The sequence below is a fragment of the Sinocyclocheilus rhinocerous genome, unplaced genomic scaffold (genome assembly GCF_001515625.1).
Source record: "Sinocyclocheilus rhinocerous isolate Xijiao unplaced genomic scaffold, SAMN03320098_v1.1 scaffold711, whole genome shotgun sequence".
Taxonomy (NCBI): domain Eukaryota; kingdom Metazoa; phylum Chordata; class Actinopteri; order Cypriniformes; family Cyprinidae; genus Sinocyclocheilus; species Sinocyclocheilus rhinocerous.
Genome location: NW_015641018.1, coordinates 1,749,680 through 1,770,446, shown reverse-complemented (window position 1 = coordinate 1,770,446; position 20,767 = coordinate 1,749,680). Strand labels below are relative to the sequence as shown.

Below are 20,767 nucleotides of genomic sequence, written 5' to 3'. Positions count from 1 at the left end.
CCCCCCTTTCTTCATAATGCAAAAGCTCCATCAGGTTCCCCAAAGCAGTGCCACTATATGAAAGACATTAATCTTGATTTCTGGTCTTGTTTATGGTGTTAGATTAATGAAAGCCTTATGATGTCAAGCTGCTAGCTAGAGTTTCTCTGTATTGTTATTATTACACCCACATTGCATTTGAATAAACAATTAAATTGATTTCATTTAAGTGAATGTCAAGTATCAGATTGACTGCACTTTGGAGCTATGCACAGCTGGTTTGTAGTGCTATTAAGTGACATTTATCATTTATTATTATTGTTTTTGTGTTTATGTATCTGGATCTTTCCAGTCATTTTCAGTTTACATTTTATCAAAAAAAAAAAAAATAAATCATGAAACAAACATTAAAATGAAATTAACTGACAGCCATTTGAATACACCTCTTCAGTGATAATCATGTTTTCCTTAATTAAAATGCTTTTTGGCTATTTAAAATTCTCTAGGTGTAATTGGTTTGTTGTAGTCCTGCACCTTTTTAATATTTTGCCTATTCCTCCACCATGAAGTATTTGCCATTTTATTAAAAAAACAAAAAAACAAAAAACAAAAAAAAACACCAAGTCTCTTCAAATGTCAAAATCAAATAAATTGACCTTATGATACTTAGTTCAAGCTTAGTTCATTTTCAAAAACAACCAGTATAACCCCAATAAAACACCAGAAAATTCATGATTAAAGTATTAATATTTGTAAAATACTTTTCACTTTTAGAATGTTTAAAAAAAAAAGACTGATATACTTGCATGTATTCAACGTGTCAGGAAAATGTTATTACTTTTGATGGTTACACCATTTTACATTTTCATTAAATCAAAACGTTTGACAAATCTATGAACATTTTAAAATATTACCTTTCTGATAAACTAGCAAATGCATTTAAACTAGATTTACTTATGTCATAGAAATTTTGTCTCCTCCCTAAATTTCCTTTTGTCGTCTTCTCCAAATTTTCAGCAACCTCAACAATTGTTTGTTCAGTTCATGGGCGAGCGGTACCGTTGAAGGAAAAAAAAGTGAATAATTTATGCGTGTACAATCTGTGCTTGCTGACTCGACTCTCTGGCCTGTTTCCCCAATTAGAGAGGGGATGCTTTTAAGCACTTTGGAGGGGGTTGCTAGCGTGTGCCGGCACGTGGCTGTGGTCCTCTTCGCCCAATGCTGGCTCTGGCCTGGTAATGAGAGCAGGGAGAAGGGAAGACTCTGAGTGATCAATTATTCATTTTAGGAAGTCCTCTGCATGCATATCTGTCGCCCCAATATGCATTACATATAAAAAGCACCTGAAGGTCTCCCCACTGCTCCACCAGAGCACAGGAGAGAACATTTTACGTTCCTGCATTATGAAGAAAGCTGCATGTATTAAGAGTTTAATGTGCGTGTGTGTGTGCTTTTTCATTCTGCGTCTTCATATTCAGATCGCCAGGAAGAGACACAAGGTGATAACCACGTTCCGGAGTCCACTGGGTCAAACACGGCCGCCCGCCCAGCTCAAACACATAGCCTTGATGCCTCTGTCCCAGATCAGAAGAGTCCTTGACATCCAAGACACAGAAGGTGAGGGGACCACATGGCATACTGCATCCCACCAAGTGCACTTTTGCATATTTTAGTTTTGTGTTCTGAATTAGCACCCTGGAGAGGGAGGTGAAGTCTGTTTATGTATAAAGTGTGTCACTTCACTGTAGAGCTGGCCAGGATACACAGTAAGAAAATTCTAACATAATTTTAAAGGTATAAGACTGTAAAAATGCTATGGTAAAAACCTGTTAATTATTTGGTTAAAGGGGTCATATGACGATGCTAAAAATAACATTATTTTGTATATTTTGTGAAATGCAATGTGCTTACATGGTTTAAGGTTAAAAAAACACATTATTTTCCACACACCATACATTATTGTTGCTCCTCTCTGCCCCGCCTTTCTGAAACGCGTCGATTTTTACAAAGCTCATCGTTCTGAAAAGCGCGGTGTGCTCTGATTGGCCAGCTATCCAGTGTGTTGTCATTGGCCAAATACCTCAAGCGTGTGACGGAAATGTTACTCCCCTTACCATATCTGGAAACACACAGCGTCTCCACGTCATGGCGGCAGCGGCTACAATGGTATTAGGGATGTAACGATTCACTCAACTCACGATTCAATTCAATTCACGATTTTGATTTCACGACTCGATTTGATTCACGATTTTTTTTAACAAAATGAGATTTAAGACAAATTATAAATTAAATGTGTCCTTTAATTATTGCTTGGACAAAATGCTGCACGTATTCCTGGCAGGTTTTTTATTTATTTATTTTTTTTACAAAATGAGATTTGACAAATTATAAATTAAATGTGTCCTTTAATTATTGCTTGGACAAAATGCTGCACGTTTCTTTGTGAAATTGAAATATAACACTATAATAATATACTAATATAGCACTAGGGATGTGCGCGACGACTAATTTGACTGTCGTTTAAACGAAAGTTTTGTATCCGTCTAGTCTAAAAGCAAGAAACCCCCAAAATATGGTAAGAAAAAAAAACCTCTGTGCGTGCGTGTAGCATAGCCTATATTTGAAATACTTAATCTATGAATCACACTGTCAAATCCCTCAATGAATTCTGCTTGCCGCACACTTGCCTCGCGTTATCATAATTTCATTTTAGGTGGTCGTTAAAAAGAAATAAAAGAAGAGCATACACTCAACGTCGGTCAAAGAGCTGAATGAGATGCAGATTCACTCTCTGCCAGCAGGTGGCGCTGCGTGCGTTTCCTTGTATTCCGCTATAAACAAAGCAGTGCTGCACTTATGAACTTTAATATGCATTATACAGAGGCAAGAGGAAAAGACAAAATACCATCTAAACTTTTCTAAAGACAGTAAGTTCCCCTCAGACATACATTCATATAAACTGAACTGGATGTAAATTGACATTACCAGAATTCCTTTGAAAAAGCATTTGATGGTTTTTCATTGAAATAACCAATTTCCTTTTTTAGTCAGTTTTGTGCATTTGTTACATCTGTTGTTAAAATGAATATTTATTACATGATTTTAGTGTGGTGTGTTATAATGATGGTGTTTTGAATTGATATGCATGATACCGTGTGCACGGATAATAATATTAACCTCAACTTGTGGAAAAGCTACTTGTAATGAGCTCTGATTCATCATGTGGCTTTCTCATTTCCATCTGTGTTTTGGTGGTTGTCTGCAGTTATAAAGGCACAAAACAGATTATTTCAGTAGGTTGTTATTTTAACATTAGATCTGTAAATGAAATATACAGCTTTTTAATGTAAATTTAAGTTTTACATTTTTTTTACAGTAATTTTCATGTTTGTTACAGTGTAGTTTAGAAATTGTATTTTTGTTTAAAACGGCTTCAAAATGACAAGTCTTAAAAATCACAGAAAATTTTACACTTATAGCAATCTATAATTATAAACTGCAATATTTACCTTTACATAGTTTTATTAAAGCATACGGAAATGAGCATTTCCAGGAACATTTTTGAATGAGGATGGAAACATATGATTGAACAAGACTTTGATTTGACTCTTTGAAAACAATTCACAGAAATGAATGAGACTTACAGGTCCAACAGGGTTTTTGTTATTGTCTTAAGCAATTTAATGCTATTAAACCGTATGGCTTACCGCTTTCATGCCAAACAAGGAAATGAAAGAATCACAAAACTAGTCTGATTCCACGGTCTTTAGGAAATTCAATGGCCACATAAAAGCCCATAATATCTTCGCTAGCAATATTCACAGAATTATTTTATATTGCCAGCAGAATCGTTTAGAATATATTGTGCATATTTAATATAGCACTCACCCCTGCTTTACTGGATTTTGATGAGCTAAAGACACAGGAAGGCAATAATTTTTCACACCATAATAGCACATTATTGATGATCACATTCTGAAGCCTGGAAATTTGACTGATTCAGATCTGTGCTTCCACAAGAGCAGCTCCTTGTACTGGAACCCATTTCATGTTTCAAATCAACTAATTTCCCTGTAGTGCACTTGTGATGATCCCATCAAATTGCATTGGATAAAATGAACTTCTGCCCTACATTGTTTTCTACTGAATATTGTTTCACTTGGAAAGACAACACATTCAAGTGTGTTCCTGTGAATGTTGAAACAATCAACATTTGTATAAATAAATATTAATACAATCTTCATTTATATAGGTTTGGTGGATGGTATACATTACATTTTTTACTTTTTTTTTTTTCTTATAAATTCTACCCAAAAAAGTTTTATAACCATGTATAGGCATTTTTTTTTTATGTTTGCATTATATTCTTTACAAAGAAATTTCATTTCATTTGATTACCTTTTTTGCACACAATGTAAAATAAAAAATAACAGAAGATGATATTATAAAACTATTTTTTTTAGTCCCGCTCCCTCAACGTTATATTCCGCACCCACCCGCTCCCGCTATATATTCACTCTTTGTTCACCCACTGTCCGCTTAGAATAATTTTCTTCCCGACCCGACCGTTCCCGCTAAATTTAGATCCCGTTTCCAGAATCTCACATTTAAATTTCCGCTATTTTTTTTTTTTTTAACCTTTGGATTTAGTTTTAGGCCTTAGTTTCAGGTCACATCCCTGACCTCACACCTCACGTTTATCTCTCTCTCAGAGTGTCAGAACGCCTTTGCCCTGGTGGTACATCCTCCTACAGAACAGGAGAACCTGTTATTCAGTTTCCAGCTGACGGCCGAAGACACGCTCAAATCTGCCTGGCTCAAAACTCTCTGTCGTCAAGTGGCCAACACGATTTGCCGAGCTGATGCGGTGAGCGGACACACACACACACACACACACACACACATAGAAACATGGCCACTTCCTCCTCAGATCATCCCCCTCAGGTCTGGAACAGAACTCAATTATTTATTTTATTAGCTCTGCTTTCTTTTTATTGTGGCTATAAATTAGGAGGTTTGTGTGGGCCTTTTGGTGTTGGCTAATCCTATTAGATGCTCCTGTGTGGTTAAACTGGGAGGCAGATTAATGTAATTAAGAGTGGAATTGTACTTGAACTTTACACTTCAGACGCAGACGTCTTTATCTTAATGCTGCAGAACTGCAGGTCCCGCCCAGGCCTTCCGAAACGGCACATGTAATTGGCGCGGGCAGACAGATGCATGTAGTTCCCTTTATAATTAAACATCCAGACCAAACCCTGCGGCTAAATGCATTTTTGGCCTGGCCTGCAGTTCTCCCACCGGCCATGAGGTGGCCACCTACCCACACGTCACCGGCGTGAAATGCCAGCCACACTCTCCCTCTGCTCCTGTGAATATCAAGAAGCCCCAGCTGTTTGGAAGGCTGAACAGTGACGCTTCTCTTTGCATTTTGACAGGCCAGCAGTATCGCTGTGTATTTATTTAATTTTCCCGTGTCTTGAACAGGAAGATCTCATTCAGAGCACCGATCCTGACTCCGTCCAAGTGAGCACAAAGGACATGGACAGCACGCTCAGCCGAGCGTCCAGGGCCATCAAAAAAACGTCAAAGAAGGTAGGGAGAGGAACTTGAAAGTATTGAAAATGACACCATGCGCATACAGATTTGGTCTTGATGTCAACGTTCAGGACACTTTCTTGAAAATGACATCATAAAGTAGAAAACGCAGGCAAATTGTGCACGTTTGTGTTTTAGGTCACGAGAGCATTTTCTTTCACTAAAACCCCCAAGCGTGTTCTCCAGAGGGCCTTTTTAGCCAATGGTACCCCGGATGACAAGAGTCCTGGCCCAGATGCCGATCACATGGGCCGAATGTCCAGCAGCTCTACACTGGCTGTGAGTCTACACACTCACACACATTTTCAGCACACAACAATACGTGATGTGTCTATGTGCTCCTTCAAAGGCAGTTCACTCTTAGAATAAACGGAAAAAGTCTGAGTTTGACAGCTGCACAAGTGACATGAGGGTGAGAATTGTTTATTTATTTTTTGGTTTCTTTTTTTATTTGTGTATTTCTGCTGGCGTGGAGCAGAGTGGGCATTTTCAATTAACTTTTTATAGAAATATTACATGAGCAAGAGTGCTGTTCTGAATAGCAGCACGGCTGTGATTGGACAACATTTTTTTAAGTAAAATACAGTATTGCTATTCTGATCTAATATATAGCTGTTTGATTTTAATGTAATTTATTATGTATAAAATGAAATATGAATAAAGGATATGTGGAAAATTGGAAAATATAAACTGGTACAAAATAACAAATGGTTTTGAAATGTGACTGGTATCACTGGTATTGACTACTGAAATAAAATGGTGTTAATACATTACCATTCAAAAGCTTGGGATAAGTAACATTTTTTTTTTTTTTATGTTTTTGACCAAGGCTGCATTTATTTGATTAAAAAATACAGTAAAAACAGTAACAGTATGAACATTTATTACAATGTAAAATAACTGTTTTCTGTTTTAATACATTTAGAAAAAGTAATTTATTCCTGTTATGGCAAAGCTGTATTTAGGGCAGCCATTACTCCAGTCTTCAGAGTCACATGATCCTTCATCATTCTAATATCTGATTGGGTGCTCAAGAAATATTTAGTATTATCAATGTTGAAAACAGCTGTGTTGCTTGAATATTCAAAAGAACAGAATTTAGTTACAATGTGAATGTCTTTTCTGGCACATTTGATCGATTTAATGCATCCTTGCCAAGAAAAGTATTAATTTCTTCTTCTTTTTTTTTTTTTTTTACTTTTTAAGGATAGTATGTGTATGTGTACACTGTGAGACCAGTGAATACCAGTGCCAGACACATGACCCAAAAGCTTATTGGCAGGTGCTTTTCTTCTGTCGAACAAAGGAAAAAAAACATTTTGATTTCTCTGAAAAGAAAAGAAAAATCATTCAGTCATGTGTGAATAGGTCCATAGGGAGTGCATTGTTTCCACTGAAAATCTTTTTTGTGGCAAATTTTCTCTTTTGGTGTGAATAAGCCTTGAATCCAAAATATTAAACTACAATGATCCGTCTTTTATTCAGGCACCTTCCCCCCCCCAGAGAACGATGACTATTCATTGAACTGTAAAGAATAATTTTGCCACATAAATTGTTCAAATATTGCGTACTTGTGTCATTCACTCACATCACACTTGGTCTAAACAGGCATTTGCATGAATTCGAATCTCTCATACAGTCAAATAGCACATTTTAATCTCATTTTCTACAGTTGAACCTTTGCAGTATTACTTGCCAATTCAGTTGGCTTGCATTTCCCTCTCAGAGGACTCGCAGTTTGCCTAGGTCAGTCACTCATGCTTTTCTTTCCTTCAGCATCAGGGGTCTGTTTGAAAAGGGATATTTTGACCTTTTTCGTTAAGGTGATTCATGCACTTCTAAATATTTGAGAAATCCCTACATTCGTAACGAGATCACGCTCCAATTTTTCACTTCCTCTTTCAATTTTAAAGTGAATGATTCTGAGGGCGTGTGATGTAGAGGCGGTGCAAGATGAGGTTAACGCGCTCTCTCTCTTTTTCTCTTCCCTCCGTGTGAGTGTAGATGTCTCGTTCTGTCTCTACGTTCAGTCTGACGGGCTCTATTAAAAGCGCAGTGGTTCAGCGGTCAAACTCTCTGGACCATGCTCCGCGGCCCAGGGTCCCGGTGTGTGTCCGCACTCCGTGCAGTCCAGAGAGGGCTGATGAACCTGCGGCTCCCAAAACCCAGCTCAGACCATCCATCCTGTCTCTCCCAGCGGCCCTGCCCGTAGCTCCGTGCCGAGAGCTGCTGGCGCCCCCAGAGCCGCAGCGCAGGTTCCCTGGGTCCCAGCGGCAGGAGACCCTCCTGTAGGACTCTTAAATGTGAGCACAGCAGTTCTGCCTCTTGACCCACTGTGACTTCCTAACTCACATCTGGGGACGGTGTTGACACTAATTCACTACCGCACGGATGGGCTATGGTGGCACTCATTTATAGATAATCTGAGGACTGGTTCAAAAGGGAGAATTCACTTAAAAATGAAAATATTGTCATTTACTCACCCTCATGCTGGCCTCTTTCAGAATCACTTTAAGGAAGTTGAGAAATTTACTAGTACTACATAGGGCTGTGCAAATAATCGAATGCGATTTTCATGCGCATCTCGTCAGTAAAGCCGGTTCTGTGATTAGTAGTAAATCTCCAGCACATGCTTTCAGATGGAGCGGCATTTACTACACAGAGCCGTAGTTCACTGACAAGCTACGCAATATTGCGTTCATAATCGGCAATGAGTCGCCTGCGATTTAGAATGCGATTTTGTGTAGCTTGTGTAGTAAATGCCGCTCCATCTGAAAGCATGTGCTGGAGATTTACTACTAATCACAGAACCGGCTTTACTGACGAGATGCGCATGAAAATCGCATTCGATTATTTGCACAGCCCTAGTACTACACTATATTTCCCATCATGAATGTGAATGGGGATCCATCAAATGACAAATAAAGCTCCATAATAGTAACGCAACTGAAATTTTGACAACCTATCCTCACCCAACTTATACGCAGAAGCTATAATCTCATTTAAATTTTGCATATTCACACTTGCCACGGTGTGATTGATGAATGTGCGTCATGTGGCCACATCATATCAATGTCATGTCTTCAAATTCGACTTGCTTTATTTTAGAATTATTTGTGTAAAATTTAGTATTAGTATTTATTTAAAGTAATTTCAACTTTTAGTAGTATTTATTAATGTTATGAATTAGCTTTTAATTTTAGTTTAAGTTTTAATAACTTTTATGTGGTTTTCTTTTTAATTATTTCTATTTAGCTATTTTTTTATTTTAGTGTTTTAAGTATTTAAACAAAAAATGGTCACACTTTATTTTAAGGTTTAATTCTCAATATTAACAAACCATTAACTACGACCTTTGCCGCAATAAACTCTTAATTTGCTGCATATTAATAATTAGTAAGGTAGTTGTTAAGTTTAGGTATTGGGTAGGATTAAGGATGTAGAATATGGTCATGAAGAATGTGCTTTTATAAGTACTAATAAACAACCTATACATTATTAATAGGCATACTAATAAGCAACTAGTTAAAAGTGAGAATTGGTCCCTATACTAAAGTGTTACCCAAAAAATAATGTTGCTTTGGCAACTAACTGAAAATAAGTTTAATTTTTCATCAAAGAATTAAATTTTATTTCATTTCAGCTTTGTTTAAATTAATTAAATCAATTTGTAATAGTTTTAGTTAACAGCAACTCTGGGATTCGGACAGCAGAGGAAAACTGAAAATGACTTAAATTTTGCTCTGTTTCATGCTCAGAACTATTATATTACTTAATTTTAACTGTGTAGCATAAGTCATATGAAACGGTTTATAATACTGAAACGGTCCATTTCAAATTATGTATTTTTTATAATACTTCATTTCATTCCCCATTCACTTTCATTATATGGAAAAGAGTGTTCAAAATTTGGCTTTTTGTGTTCCATGGAAGAAAAAAAAACATCATTTATGCTTGACATGAGTGTAAAATATATTTTTTTTAATTTCAGTTCACTCAGGAAAAAAACAAAAACATTGTCATCCAACTTATTCTGATAAAAAGAAGATTTCCATTTGAATAAAAACTATATTTTTCAATTTGCTCCAACAAAAAAGTGTGACGTAATATGACTTATTATCCTTATTTTTGGTGAAGCATCCCTTTAACACTGACATCAGATCATTTATGTCGGGTGAAATATGAGATCTCCGATGCTTTTATAGTTCTATAGTTCTCAGTATAATGACGGCTCTTATATAAAGGCGAAATTATTACTGTGGTGTACGATGTGATTTCTTTTTTCCATAAATCTCATATTTGTACTGTGGTACTGGCATGATCTATGGGCGTGACAGCCGTAAATTGGCTGATGACCGTGATTTAATCTCCTCCTATTTCTAATTTGATCCCGTTAACTATCATCCGTATACTGGAGTGTGTGCGTTTCGTAGCGTTTTAATGTTTCGTTTAGCACACTCGAGGCAATTCATCAAATGGCATCATTGGCCGCCTTTATTGATCTCAAGGCCTCCAATGGCAGTACAAGGCCACCTTAACTCTTATTAAGCAATGCTAAGTAATAGGATTATTGGTGTGCGTGTGTGAAAGCAGCCTGGTGCTTGTTACATCTGTGAGCAAGAGTAAAACAAGAGAAATTGGGTTTGTGGTTTGCTAACCACAACCTTTTCACCCTCACATCTCTGTTTAAATGGAAGAATCCAGTATTATCCTCTGCATGGAGGCTAACACTCTTTTGGGTAACGTTGTCGGTTCTGAATAGTGAACACTTAACAAGAGTCAACCGTGTGCATTCTTACCTCAGCGAGCTTGTAAAGTCAATATCATTAACATGGATTTCTCTCCTCGTCTCTTCTCACCCCTTTTGAATAAACTCCCACAAAAACCTGAGAACCTCAGGGTTCTGCGAGAACACTTACATTTAAAAAAAGGCTCAACACTGACTTTTGGTCAAAAGACCGAAAATCTCAACGCTGTTTAATGATTAGTTCCTAACCTAAACCCATGAAGATGAGCTGTTGTTATGTAGACTTCAGCAGGGAAGGGCGGTGTGACACTAAATATATTCTCTTTAATTTACAGATAAATTGTTGGTTGGAAAAAGATTTTGATAATGAAGACTAGATGTAAATGGTGCATCTTCATGACTGTTAAATAATGAGAGTAAACAGTTGATGGAAATGTAAAAAAAGTACCGGATATTAATGCACTTACAATGTAGAATTTTTATGCAAATGATCTAAAAAAAAATGTAAATAAACTTCTTAAAAAAAAAAAAATCTTAATTATTCCACAATGTTTACAGGTTATATATGCATGTAAATTTCATAGGTTAATATTATACTTTTTTCAAAGATTTGCCCCATGTTTTTGTGCGAACTGTTTATTGGCAACATATTGCATGCCAATATAAATGACACTAACTTTAGTTGTATTGAATATTTTGTAATTTATTCACTTTAAAAGATGTTTTTCTCTAAAAAAATTAAAGAAACACTGATTCCATGTGATTGTAGAAATGTCATCTTGACACATTATTATAGAATTCAGTTCATGTGCAAATTCAATATAAATTCAGTTCATCTTGTTCAATTCTTGGTTGCTCAACTAATCAGAATTTAGGGTTAGATTGATCTGTTTTTATAGTGTTAGTTTTACTGTTTTGAGTCGTTTTTTAATTCGTGTTACATAATGTGAAATTGTTTTCATAGTAATGCCAGATTAAATTTTTATGAATAAGCTTTTAGATTGCATCCAAGCTTTAAAAAATGAAATTTAAATATCTTACATTTGTAAATTAATTAATTTGCTGTTATGTCCAATATAGGCATTAGCATTTGGGTTTTTAATGTATAAACTTTTTTTAATTATATCATGGTATGATGATGATGTGTTATAAAATCACTCGCACCATGATTTTTTTTTTTAAGCTCATACCGCCCACTCCTAGACTCCAGTATGAATAGTTTGTAAAAAGAGCCCTAAGTGCATTACAGCTTTAACCAACACTTTAACAATGCATTGAATCTTTAACAAGGTCTTCTGGGTATGAAAATGCACCAAAGGTTAACACATTCACCATTTACAATTCAGCAACTCTTGAGTCTTAAACTAATTACAGACGGGAATGGAAATAACCTAGAATAACCCTAAAACTCTCTTTTCATCGCTATATTACATTTTTATTTTCCATTTTCTTTTTCCAGGCTGTTCATTCCCCATCCATGCTCAACCTGTCCTCCGCCTTTGAGAGGAAGTATCATACCTTCAGCCGATCCACAACTCACCTGTTCTGAACTTTGCATCCAGTGTTGCAATTAATTTCCACACTATGGTACCACGTCCGGCCGACGGCTCCAGGCCGAGCCCGCCACCTGGGTATAATTTACAGGTCCAGAACCCACCAAATGAAGGACGGCTTGTTGATGTCAATGTCTGGGCACATTTAATTAACATTTAAAGAGACGTTTTCACACAATTATTAACCACTGAAAGTATTTCTTAATGTTTTACAAGATAGGCCTTAATCTAAACTAATCTAGTTTTCAGCTTTTATAAAGCTATGCACATCTAGCTGTTGCATTTAAATGGAAATGCAAAGAGCTGCCATAGTAAGGTCTGGTTTAAACAAGCGGCCTTTCGTTTTTGCATACTTTTAGAAGTGGTTTTTATTGTTGATTTAGGGTGTTGGTTTCTACAAGTCAAAAGAGAGTTGTTGCGGTCAGCCTGCCATATTTATTCTCCAGGATCACTTCTATATGTAAATCTTTCCTTGTCTATATTTATGTGTAAATATTGTATTTTTCCTCTTTGTGATCGTCATACTAATAATAGTTGGTCTCCGTTGCTTGTACCGTTTTGTAGTCACTGCACTTATGTCACAAATGTATTCATGTTTCACGTTTGTCTGTAAAAGGGTTTCTTATAATGTCTTTGCCTACTGCAGATTTGTTTGGAGTGGGTGGTTTTATGTTATTGGTTTGACTACTTTTGAAGGTGACTTCATTTATTCTTGATCAATAAAAGAAGCATAAAGCCTTCGTGTTCTTGTCTGTTTGAAAACAGCTATTTGTATGAGGAATCTGTTTGAAATGGATCTCAAGTGAGAATGTAACACTGCAAAAGATTTTCCTATCTTGTGCTATAAACTAAAGCCCAAACTATACATTCCACTGAGTCTGAAATCGGCACATTTCACTGATGTGACATCCAAGCCAATTTTTTCCGTCTGTGTGGATGACAGAGCATGTACGAGTGAGTCCGCTAGGTAGTGCACATTATGAAAGCGTTCATCCACAATCGCTGTCAATGGAGTACTTTGTGAGCAAGACACAAAGGGATAGTTCACCCAAAAATGAAAATTGTCATAATTTACTCACCCTCATGTCGTTCCAAACCTGTAGTTTCTTTCTTATGTTGAACATAGATGATATTTTGAAGAATGCTGGTAATCAAACAGTTGATGACCCCCATCAACTGTAATTCTTTCCCTACTATGGAAGTCAACGGGGACCAACAACTGTTTGGTTCTTCAAAATATATTATTTTGTGTTCAACATAAGAAAGAAACGTATACAGGTTTGGAACGACATGAGGGTGAGTAAATGATGACAAAATGTTAATTTTTGGGTGAACTATTCCTTAAAGGCCAAAGAATATGTATTTTCCATATGCTATGTTTCCATCTGGCTGTGCATGTACAATTAATGTGGAACTATGCTTATGACATTTGTTACGTGCACTGTACGCATAACCTGGTGTATGCATAAAAATCGGAGCGTGCTTTGGGCTTAAGGCCATTTACAGTTGTTTTAATGTGCAGTCACATTTAATGTTGCTCTGCATAGTTTCGAAGGTAAATTCCATTTATTTCATAGGGAGTTTTGTGTGAGTTCCCTCTGCAAATTTGGCTGATGTTCAAGTTGGTCTTGTGAATTCGGCATGCTGACCTGCTTGGTTTGAAGGTGACTTCTTTGTTAGCAGTACTTAATACGCTATCGACAACAGAAAATGGAGCATTTTTTTTTGCCCTGCAAAATATTGCCTACATTTAGGCCCAGCACACCTTGAGACTCAATGGAACCTCCTTATATCCTAAACCAAAATATAAGTCCTATATATTCTATCCATGCTTCACCCAAAAATTATCTCGTCATGTACTCATTAGTTCTCTCATTATGCATTAATTCATCTCATTTACTCTCCCTCATGTCGATCCAAACCCATAGAATGATTGTTCCATGCTTTTCTACCAGAAAAACAATGGAGAGTTGGATCGCAGTTAACAGAAATGATAGTTCAATGTATTTGGATCTGATCCCAGAGCCATTGTGGGTGATGTGAGTCACATCTGAAAGTCTCTTTGGTCTTTAAACGTGTCATTGACAGAAGCTTCTCAAACATATCTGTGATGCAGCCAAACAGCTGTTTAACCGAAGGAGCTGATGGCATCACTTGCACATTTACTTATGGACTTCTGAAGAAACTCATGAAGACCAATATGGATCTTTGAATCTAAAAGCATCAAATAGACTAATCATTATGCATTGACACTTTTTCAACCCATCAAACAATAGATTTTGAGGCTTAAGCAGCTCTGTCCAGTCTTAAGCAAATCCGTTGTGCCACTCAAGAGTGCTCATTATTGCACCAGGAGGCCTTACTTCTTGTCTTTTCTTCCTTCAAAGCAGAATACGGGTTTTTATTGTATTAACGCAGCTGCGCTCCGGCACTACAGCCAGCTTCTGTTTCCTTTAACTAAAGGCGTAGTTGCTGAATAGTATCCTGGATACTGAACTAACACTGAAGCCCTGAGGCAAAGTAAGGTCAGGAATATCAAAACAGGAAAAACAGAGGTCTTGATTTTCTTGTTATAGTTGCCTCTCATCTACTTCAAAGCCAATGAATGCCTCATTTATCATTGAATAGGCAAGTACAGGCCCTTTGTTCTCGGTTGCGTCCTACTCAGGGAGCGTTTCATAGAGAAGACCAGGTCACTGCCCTGAGCTTGGCTCTCTCCTCAAAGCAAGTTTGAAAGAGCATTTAATACAGCAAAGATGACCTGACCTGAGGTGCAAACAAAGATGTAAAGGAGCATTTGTTTTGTATTTTGTTTCTGTCCGGATTTGTTCTGGATTATTAGCTCGCTCTGTTTTACCAGTCATCAGGAGCCAAGACAAATTTTTGCTCGAATATCCAAGCTAAGACAGGATGACTTTAGGATACAAGCTAACAAGGCCAACAGCGTCTACACAGAGCAAATGTTACATCATTCTAGTGAGGAGCAAAGGCTCAGGATCTCCACTCGCATATGGCAAAATGAAATGTGTCTGATACAAACTCCGATGTCAGAATTTCATAATTTCACACTTATCAAAGCTACCCAGAGAACAGAAAAATGCTAGCAGTTGTTGTCGAATAACCGCTACTGGAAACTTGTAACCTAAGACTCATTTACACCTGCGTTTTGGTGAGCAAATCGTACAACACTTGACCACACTAAAAGCCAGTTACAATTGCATCCAAGAAGATTTCGAATCCCTGAAGCCACAGATCATTTCACATTGGCCAAAGATAATGAAGGCCAATGGGACTCTTCTAGGAGGGTGTTTAGGACATCAGACAAGTTAGTTACCAAGTTAGTTCCTTATGTTCCTCTCCTTTGCATGCTGTGTGGAATCAATAAAGACGAAAAGCACAGCTAAATGATGCATTAGTGCACAGATGCTTGTGAAGGCCAAGTACAAATAGCTATAAGAAGCTGTTGGTTTGTTTGTAGTAGGACAGAGGATTGTGTAAGTAACCTCTCATTAGAATGCTGCGAGTTTTCCCCTACAAAAAGACTAATGATTTATTGATGATGTATCCCAATGAGCTCCAGGCTTCCAGTTGCAGATCTCATCACAGGTGAGTCTCTAGTGATAATGGGAAAAGAATGAAAGGCAATGTAGAGACTTCTCTCTTAGCAAGAGAATACTTCAAAGTCATCTGTTAGAATTTCTGTTCATTTTGGGCTCTGCTGGTGCAGGACCTTACGAAAATCTAGTTGCATGCATGTTGGTTTCATATGAGCAAGTTGACGACATCTGCAACCATAGTTATGTGCATGATTTTGCTAAACTAACACAATACAACAAGATGAAGGCATTGGCCAACACAAAACAAAAAAAGTACCACAGTTTCAATACGGTTAAAACATGTAAAAACACAAACCAAGATATTCTCACCTGTGAAAAATGTTCCCATTTCATCGGGAATCATAATCTTGGCGGCTTTTACACACAGAGGCTGTGCAATGTTGTGGCATCTTGGAAAACTCATTGATTTTTACTGTAAGCAACCGTTGCAAGATGGACACGTCAACGTGTCTGGAGCAGTCAAATGTGGAATCGAATCTGCATTTACAAATCTATGGTTTGGACTACATGATTTTGCACTAAAAAGTAGGCTATTATTAACTTTCTCCGCCATTGACGAGTTATCACGTCTTTTACAAGAAAACGCTTCCCCGCCAAAGACGAGTTTTTACGGCTTTTCGTGTTTTCACTGTTACACACTCGGGGGCGCTATTACGCATCTTCTGAACGAGTACAAAACCTCCCGAACAAAAACACACGTGAACAGGGTGGAGAAACTAGCGATCTCTTATGTAAACAGATGCATATGAAAAATAATGCGATCATCAGCAATGGCAGCATATAAATGAAAACTGCATAATGTTACAGAGTAAAATGTTGATCCAGGAAGTGGTATATGTCTGTGCAAGCTTTGGAGGTATTGATGGAAGCGATTTACTGGATTTATGCTTTGATAATCGTACTGAATATTACCCAGATGTAGTTTTTGATAAAAATTTGATTTTCTCACCTTTTTGCTCAAAATAATGATTTTTTTATGAAACCTGCCTATATTCAAGTGTTGATTAAAAAAAAGAATGCTTCTAGCTAGAATAAAACTGATTTTTTTTTTGTTTAAAAGTAGAGGCTCTGATCTTTAATTTGGTGTATTGCATATTCAAATATTCATACAGCAAAATATACTGGAGGCCATCAAATTTGAGTGAAAATCATCAAAATCGGTGGCTGGCAAATTAAAAAAAAAAACGCTGGCGGGGAAAGAGTTAATAATCTTACATATAAAAAGTAAAATGTCATATTATTTTTCATTTAAATATTAAATGGGTAAATCGAAATGACCAATGAAAATTTTATGGAAATATGGACTTGACAAATGGTGTAGTTACAGTATCTAACCAGCAGGGGCTAACTGATCCGTGCTAACCAGCCAAATTTTGACACGTCGGGTTGGGCCAAGGTGCCAACATCTATCTTCCTTTTGCTGATTAGTGCCCCCATTCCTCACTGTTTCTCCACCAGTCCTTTCTTTGCTTTAACTGCTTGTGCAGGAATTCCGTTGAAGTTTTCCTTATGTTCAAAGGACTCTGATTATTCCCAAAATGAGCGCGCACCGCGTTAACTCTCGCAAGGCAGCGATAATGACTGTAGCCCAAAACGGCTTTCCTCTGAAATTCAGACGGCACTTGATATTTCAGAGAATGAGTTTGTTCGGTCTTCGGGAGACAAAATCAGAGCGCGCCTCATAAACGTGTCCAATTAAATATATTTTCGGAATCTTCCTCCTCGTCTAACGAGCATTAAAAACGTAACCTTGAAAATTCCGTCAGCATCATAAAGATGTAACACGCTGCCTCTGGAGAGTGACTATTAAATAAATTCTTTTGATATCCGGAGTACAGACAGCTACTACCCAGCTATGGCAGCTCGCTGCGTGTCATGTGCGATATGCACACGCAAAACCTTTGTACCGCCATTTCCATCCACTCTTTTGGCATAGAGCATTGATAATTTGACGGCGCTGGCGCAGTCTGAGACAATTTAAGTAACAGCCACCCTGCGCCTTCTTTCAGATTAGAGAGACGCCTGTTTATGTCTTCTGAATCTCCTGTGGGTGTATTCAAAGATGCTACTTCGAGACTCGGTGAAGAAACTCCAGCAGAGGATTCAAACTCGTCCCTTTTGTTTGGGGAAATAATTAGAAAGTCTAATTTCCGTCATGTTCTGCAGGCGGGCATTTCTGAGCGTAAAATTGCACAAGATCAATAGTTCGTGCAGAGGAGAGGCGTAATAAGCTGTAATTGTTCATCTATTCAATGCTACAAATGCCTCACATCCCATTTAAAAAGCACAGTTGCTGAAGTGTACCAGCTAAAGGTCACAGGAGGAAGCTTTTTTTTTTTTTTTTGATGGTTTGCACAGAGGGATAAACTCTGCAGGTATCATGAAAATCTTAATTAGAGGCATTCCACGCTTTAATATTCTATATAACCTTAAATATGACCATATTTCATGTTTTAAATGCTTGAGAGTTAAATTTTCTTGGAGTAATATAACTGTTAGCTTCATGTTTTTCCTGTTTGTGTGGCATTTTGTTTTTTATAGACTTAAACGACTTTATGATTTTGCAATGAAAAGGTAATATTAGTCAAAACTGTAATGAATCTCGTCCAGTGCCTGTAATTTACAACAACTGAGCTGTAAAACTGAAGTATTACCCTTTCAGCTGATTTACTGGGAAACCCCTTACATAATTCAGCAGTACCTGCTTTGATCATAACCCTGCTGTATGGGGTATGAATGTAACTAAAAGTCGTGTCTCCAGATCACATTCATTCACTCAAGTTCATGTGGAAGTCTGGTTTCTGATAATATACTGCTCATTTATCATGATATAAATTGGTTGAGGGTCAATTTTTGTCAGTGATCATCAAGCCAAAAGAGAGATTCCCCCCCCCCCAAGTTCTCTGATCTTAGGCTATGCGCCTATTGTAGAAGACGGATCATTAAAGGCAGAGTAAGTGATTTTTCAAAAACACTTTAGAAAACGCCGCTCACGTCCGTAGACATGGTGTAACATTGGTTTTGCTTTGTTTCACAGAACTAATCGTTGCCTGGGTTGCGTACGTATATGTGGGGCGGAGCTATCAAAATAGGGGCAAGACCCATTTGGGGTAGGGGCGTATTTGTTTTGGTGATTTCAAATATCAATATTGGCTACCAGAAATCACTTACTCTGCCTTTAAAAGTGAAGAATACCAAAAACCTTAGAGGAATAGACAACCAGAATTGCATTTAAATGGCTTTCTTCCTTGAACACAAAATATGTTGTTGCAGAATGTCAAAGCTGCTGTACACTGAGAGGAAATGGTGACCGTCGTGGACTGTCAAACTCCAAAAGTACACCATTAAAATAGTCCATATGACTTATTCGCATAATCCTGTGTCTTCAGAAGCCATGCAATAGCTGTGTGTGAGGAACAGGTATACATTTTTGTAATATTTTGTAGACCTATTATGTCTTTGTTACTGTTGTTGTTGTGAATTATGACAGGAATTTTAACTTTTTCTAATTCTCATTTTGAATATATTGGCTCAGTAATTTGTGACGCATGCAGACTTTGTCATTATTATCAGCTGTAAATACTCTTAAGGAGTATTTTATATTTGCCAATTCTTTTGCATATTAAGCCTAATGTCTTCAGTGATGGCCTGTTCCTTACACAAAGCTATTATTTAACTTCAGAAGACTTTGAAAATAGTGTAAGACTTACATGGACATACTTTTATGGTGATTTTCATTTCTTTTGGAGTTTGACTGTGTGGACTTTCTTGGAAATATCTCCTTCAGAATTCCACAGAAGAGTGAAAGTCATACACGAGTTTTGGATGACGTGAGGGTGAGTAAAAAATGACAAGTTTCTTTTTTGGATTCCTTTAATCTGTCTCTAATAGTTTAAATGTGGCATGATGGTTTGATGTTGAACGGTCTCCTGCTAAACCATTCCCTTTTAAATGTTTCTCGACAGCTTGAGAACAGGGGCTAGCCTATTTCCACACAGAGTGAAGTTCTTCTGAAGAACCCTGTTTGTTCTGATTGTGGAATAGTTTGGAAGGAGACGGGCTCAGATCTGATTTTGTACTCCACACTCCAGTGACAGATTCACACCTGTCTCTGCCTTTCCTCTCAGAAATGAGAGACGGGGACAGAAGGAGAGAGAAAGGGAAAAATGAACATCGTGCTACTTCAGTCCCCCTAGTTCTAACCACAGCAGCATTTCTGTGTACACTGTATTTGATCAGAAAGATCTCCCAACTTCTTACTTGTGTGGAAAAAACTTGGCAGGAGAGATGTTTACCCGCATGCTCTTTTGGGCTCAGAGCAAACAGTTTATCCCACCTGAAATCACAACAAAACCAGCACCTCCTTCCACACACCGGGATCTGTCAGCCAAGTTCATCGTCTTCTTCTCTGACAACTGTATATTTTATAGTCAAACCTTGGCTTGCCATCTGCTTCTATATACTAAGGTTCCTTATTTTAATGTTTCGAGTTTCTCCATGCGTTCATTCCACCTACGTCTCGTTATTTCTGTATATATTTATCATATACTGTAGTTTAGCACTTTGATACCTGCCTCCAGGCAGACAGTTTCAGACCTTGCTGAGGCTGTTGAGATCGATTTTGTGAGATGCTTATTTTTTTAATCATATTGAGTTACTATAGAACCTAATTATTGTGGTTATATCTCCATATATATACAGGTGCATCTCAAAAAAATTGAATATCGTGAAAAAGTTCTTTTTTTTGTAACTTTTTTCAAAAAGTGAAACTTTCATATATTGTAGATTCATTAGATGTAAAGTAAAACATTTCAAAAGTTTTTTTTGTTTTAATTTTGATGATTAGAGCTTACAGCTCATGAAAGTCAAAAATCCAGTATCTCAAAATATTAGAATATTTATATTTGAGTTTCATTAAATGACCATCCCTACAGTGTAAATCCCGGGTATCTCTTGTTCTTTGAAACCACAATAATGGGGAAGACTGCTGACTTGGCAATGGTCCAGAAGACAATCATTGACACCCTCCACAAAGAGGGTAAGTCACAGAAGGTCATTACTGAAAGGGGTGGCTGTTCACAGAGTGCTGTATCAAAGCAAATTAAATGCAAAGTTGACTGGAAGGAAGAAATGGGTAGGAAAAGGTGCACAAGCAACAGGGATGACCGCAAGCTTGAGAATACTGTCAAGCATAGCCGATTCAAACAGTTGGGAGAGCTTCACAAGCAGTGGACTGAAGCTGGAGTCAGTGCATCAAGAGTCACCACGCTCAG

General features: G+C 37.4%; 2 protein-coding genes across 7 annotated transcripts in view; one reads left to right on the top strand and one right to left on the bottom strand.

The window, feature by feature from the left end:
* The window catches only part of LOC107753792 (protein ECT2), a 34,657-nt gene extending 22,028 nt beyond the window's left edge, over nt 1-12,629 (top strand). For 3 of the 5 annotated variants that reach the window (XM_016570024.1, XM_016570025.1, XM_016570023.1), the window contains 6 exons: nt 1,458-1,596; nt 4,692-4,846; nt 5,467-5,574; nt 5,716-5,856; nt 7,582-7,880; nt 11,784-11,862. In XM_016570024.1, the coding sequence (XP_016425510.1) occupies nt 1,458-1,596; nt 4,692-4,846; nt 5,467-5,574; nt 5,716-5,856; nt 7,582-7,869 (831 nt within the window). In that variant the 3' untranslated portion in view covers nt 7,870-7,880; nt 11,784-11,862. Of the gene's footprint in view, nt 1-1,457; nt 1,597-4,691; nt 4,847-5,466; nt 5,575-5,715; nt 5,857-7,581; nt 7,881-11,783 lie in introns of all 5 variants that reach the window. The other 2 variants (XM_016570026.1, XM_016570028.1) reach the window with 2 other exon arrangements.
* LOC107753793 (spermatogenesis-associated protein 16) overlaps nt 1-20,767 on the bottom strand; it is a 69,882-nt gene that overhangs the window by 4,642 nt on the left and 44,473 nt on the right. The gene's annotated exons all lie outside the window — the stretch shown is intronic.